General features: G+C 40.9%; 1 protein-coding gene across 1 annotated transcript; it reads right to left on the reverse strand.

Annotated features, from left to right (window-relative positions):
• Positions 1–1,463: 1,463 nt before the first annotated feature.
• On the reverse strand, positions 1,464–2,609 carry S1PR3 (sphingosine-1-phosphate receptor 3). The gene has a single exon (XM_009995690.1). It carries the CDS (start codon positions 2,607–2,609, stop codon positions 1,464–1,466), a length of 1,146 nt encoding a protein of 381 aa, XP_009993992.1.
• Positions 2,610–4,989: the final 2,380 nt, after the last annotated feature.

The following is a 4,989-nucleotide window of genomic DNA, read 5'->3' on the forward strand; positions in this document are numbered from 1 at the left end:
ATTACTGATGGAAATACTACAGGCCACTTCCATGGGGACTTGAAACCAGGTGTTTATGAAGTCTTAACTGCTCTAGGTCTCAGGGAAGCCCTCTAATGCTGAACGCCATCCAGTACTGAGGCTAGTAAGGCAGTGATAGATCACTAAGTTATTTTCATACAGGTTTCCCTGGAACAGCCTCTCGAAAGAGTAAGTCTGGAGCTCCAGGAAAGTTTAAAGGTCTTCCAAACTGAACAGGCTTTCCTTCCACACCCAAGACAGGGTCAGGTATACATGGAGATATGCCCTTCAGCATGATCCTCTTGTACATCTTTCCTCTTTCATCTGCAAAAGTGCTTGGAGATGTTAAGAGTGTAGGGTCCCATTGCCAGAAAGTGAGATCTTGTCCCACTTGCTGGACTTCTTCCCAGCGAGAATTTCTAACACAATCCCATGCTGTGGTAGTGCCTGGAGAGAAAAGCAGGAACTCCATGGGGAACCGTTGCTGGTTCACTGCTTTCTGAAATTATATGTCTCTGTTTCAGAACAGAAAGATCTCAGCCTAGGTAGTGCATTCACAATGTACACAGGTTTACAGACATTTGGCATACATTTTAAAATACAGTGGAAAAATTAAGTAAAAATATATGTATTAAAACAGTACAAACAGTTGATACACATGTATTGATGGGTCACATTTTAACTACTTTAAATAGAATACACATACAGCTTCTTTTACTGGTTATTTACTACTTGTTTAAAACAAGTTGAGAAATGTCACAGTGAAAACTGCCATGTTGTCTCTTACTAAACATGAAAAGTCTGACTAACAGTGGAAAAAATTAAAATACTGCATTGATAGGCCACGTTGAAGTTCCTGTCAATTAGAAGCTACTACTTCATTTATTTTCAAATATCCCCATTGAAACACATCTATCTATTTGTATAATGTGCCGACTTACACTGTACGTTGCAATACAATCTTTAGCATACTGTAAACTTTTAACAAATAATACGTAATTGCACAAATATATAGCTATTTATATCACATACCTGTGAGGCCATTAACATAACAGCAAGATCTAGAGAACTGTAATCGCCAACATCTACAATGGGCTTTTCTCCCAATTGGCAGTAATTGGTGTAATTTTCCAATTGTCAGCAGTGTTTAGTGAATGCTGAATTTTCTAGTAGGTTTTCTTGATGTTTTGCAAGATCAGGAGTTGACAAACGCAGCCACACTATGCAATGCCATCGTGGTGCACAATGTCCTTAGATACACATGGACTCTTGTCCTGGCTGTTAGGTAGCATGAAAGGTGTTACTGATCAAACATCCAAAGCAAATGATAGTTGATTTAAAAGTCCTCAAAATTAAATAAGTGGTTAGTCTTTTTCCCCTTTGCGTTAAGTGCATGAATGCTTAAACTACACTTGTAGTTTAAATCTGAAAGCCACATAAAAGTACTTGTCTCGAGGAATCCTTTACTTACAGAAGTTTCCATTGCGAAATGAAGATTCATTTTTCTTGGCAATACATGAGGAAACATTAATTTGTGGCAAATCTTCCTTTGGCTTCTGGGTATTGCTGCTGCTGGATTTACTTCGACTGTGATCTGGCGTGGGCTGAATAGGCAAGGATCTGGCCACCTTGGATTTCACTAGGCAGCCACAAACAAGACGAAAGAAAGCCCGACGCATTTCTTTACTGGCCAGAGTGTAGATGATGGGATTCATTGCAGAATTGATGACTGCCAGAGCAATAAACCAGTTGGCTTTGTACAAGACAGAGCACTCTTTGACTCTGCAGGCCACGTCAATGAGGAACAGAATGAACAGTGGTGACCAACAGGCAATAAAGACACTAACAACAATCACGACAGTCCTAAGGAGTGCCATGGACCTCTCTGAGTTATTGTGATTAGTGACATTACGACTGCTGGACTTTACCAGGATGTAGATACGAGCATAAAGGATGACAATGGCAACCAAAATGGCTATGAATATACTAATGCAGAACACCACATACTTCTTAGAGTATAGAGGCAAAATTGTTGAGCAATCTGCTAAATTGTTTATACAATTCCAGCCAAGGATGGGTAAGGCACCCAAGGAAATCGAAATAAGCCAGCATGTACCAATGAGAAGGAACACTCTGTATTTTTTATTTGCATCATAAGGCCTCATTTTAATCATGGTTAAATGCCGCTCAATAGCTATTGCTAATAAACTGAAAGTGGAGGCTCCCAGGGCAACAAACATGCTGCCTTCCCTAATGAACCAGATTGTGGAGGACAAACTCAGGGTTTTCTTCCCAGACATAAGAATGTTTACTTTGTAAACAACCCCAGCTAAAAGATCACAGAGAGCTAGATTGCCAATAAAAAAGTACATGCGGTTGTGAAATTTATTGTTTTTCCATATGGCAATCAATACCATCATGTTTTCCAGGACTATGAAACTACATAGGATAAGAAATGCAATAGCAGGCAGGTCGATGTTATCAGTTGCCTTTTCCCTTAGAATGAGCTTTCCTGTGTAATTATAATGTAGTACGATCAGAGAGTCCATCTCCTCCTTTCCTTGAGGGCTAACAAGAGCATCAGGTGGTATGGTAACTGCTGCCATCATTTGCTGATGCTGGACTTTTCAATATCACAAGAACTTAGTTCTGATAAATTTCCACAAGAGGGAGATAAAGCCCCGTTCCTTGGAGGACTCCTCTAGGCAGGCAGTAGGTATCCCTTGCTCCAGCAAGTCTTGCATATTAATTCGGGAGAGTGGCTCAAAAACCAGGGTCTGAAAATAAAGACAAGTGCAAATAAATCTAACTGTTTTTCCGTGTCACCCATGGCCTGCACAGGTGCTCAAGTTGCAACATTCACCAGAGAGCTGAAAAGGATGCTGACTGCAATGGGGTACCAAGGTCTAGCACTGCTGTATGCTCAGCAAGGTCACTGTGGGTGAGTCATTGGTCATGCTCTGCTGTGGAAATATGAGGGCAATGCAGACAACTGCTCATAGGTGTGTGTCCCTACAAAATTTTCATGCTGAAAAAGTTGCAGCAGAGTGGTGAAGATTAGCCAACAGTCCCTGCAAGCCCCAGCATGCACAGCAATGGGCTAACTTCTCAGAAAGACATAAGTGTACATGGAGCTACCAAAACACCACCCAACAATCACTGCTTGAGCATGAGCCTAAGCTTGCCCTGGTTCCTTATGCAGACCTCATGTAGCAAAGAACTTCTGAAAAATTTTGAATTTTTGAAAAGCTACAGCTCCTGACCTGTTTATTTACTTGAGGGACATGATCATCTCCCAGACATGTGAAAGACACTTTCAAAGGATGGGTATCAAGGGAAGAAACTGAGATCTCAACCTCTGCTAGAGAGCAACACACCAACAGTTTTCCACTTGCAGCCTGTACATCCCAAGGAACATTTCATTTTCTCTGGGTAAGAGTTGGCTTATTGCAAGCAAGCTTAGGTGTCTGTACTTTCACTGGAAAACAGCAGCCTTCCAGTACTTGAAAGTACACTACGGGAAAGATGGGGTGGAATTATTTATCAGGGAATGCAGTATGAGAGCTAACAGTTTTTAACTGATTTAGATTTAAATGTTAGAAAGAAATTATTTACAGTGAGGGGAGTGAGACACTGGAACAGGTTGCCGAGAGAAGAAGTTGTGGATGCTCCCTCCCTGGAAGTGTTCACGGTCATGTTGGGTGGGACATTAAGCAACCTGGTCTAGTGGGAGGTGTCCCTGCCTGTGTCAGGGGACTTGGAACTAGATGATCTTTAAGGTCACTTCCAACCCAAACTGTTCTATGGTTCTTATATACAGGTTTCTTAAGATCACAAAATAATCTCCCCAGGGAAGCTGTGGATTGCCCAACACTGGAGAATTTTAAGACTCAACTGGACAGGGTGTTGGGCCATCTTGTCTAGATTGTGCTTCTGCCAAGGTTGGACCAGATGATCCTTAAGGTCCCTTTCTATCTGAGATTCTGTGATTCTGTGATGTGAGCCACTGCTGTTCCAGCACACTGTTTTGGGCACTTGAAAAATGGGAGATGCATTCTCAAGTGCCTTCTGGAAGAGGGGAGGAGGAAACCAGATCCCACATTAATGTAAATGGATTTAAAAGATGACCGGCACTCGGTTTTCCCACCCTCCCTTTTCCTGGGTTCCCTCCTTCAGAAAAGAAGTGATCTCACAAAAGGTAAATGGTAAATTGAATTAAATTCTTTAGTACATTCAGGATGTTGTAAAATTATTTTCTGAGAAAATAATTTACTATTTACCCCATTATTATTGTTATTTCACCACTCTAGTTCTTAGGTCCAAAATACTTTGTTGAAGAGACTTGCTTGGGAGACAGATATCAGCCAAGAAACACAGTTGATGCTTGGTGTCCTGGGTCTTTTTTGCTCTGAAGTTTACAGCAACCATCTCATTCATTTCCCAGGAGCAGAACTGGGCCCTTGAGTTGTTCACTTCATTTTTGAAGCATGGTAACAGTGAAGCTCTTTGACAGAACAACTTCACCTCAGTTAAGGTTCAGTCTAATTGTAAATCAGTTACAATCTGCATGCTGTTACCACAGAAACTATCGCAGTTTTTCATTGTATTTGTTTATAACAAAATGCCACTTTATCCATATGAATTGCAACTGTTTTCCACTGTAAAATAAACAATCTCATTTGACTATAAAAGTATTTGTTAATGATAGCTCAACCAGGCTTGCTGATGGCTGCCTGAGAGAATCATTATATTGATAGCATTTAAGAGCACCACATGCAACAATATAAATGTTTCTGCAAGTCTCTTCCAAACAGAATATCATACTGGTCTATCAAATGAGAAATACATTTCCTTCTGTGAAGAGAATTAAATGCCAGACTTAGAACTTTATCAGCCACAACTCAGCAGCTGTAAACTGTCATGACGCTACTACAGGCAATGGTGCTATACCAGTTCCCCTAGCTAAAGGCATGGACGATGCACTCAATT

This window comes from Chaetura pelagica, unplaced genomic scaffold (assembly GCF_000747805.2).
Source record: "Chaetura pelagica isolate M959 unplaced genomic scaffold, ChaPel_1.0 scaffold163, whole genome shotgun sequence".
NCBI classification, from domain to species: Eukaryota; Metazoa; Chordata; class Aves; order Apodiformes; family Apodidae; genus Chaetura; species Chaetura pelagica.

What these genes read in the sequence shown, in the direction of transcription:
- S1PR3 (XM_009995690.1), bottom strand. Translation starts at nt 2,609, where the DNA reads ATGATGGCAGCAGTTACCATACCACCTGATGCTCTTGTTAGCCCTCAA.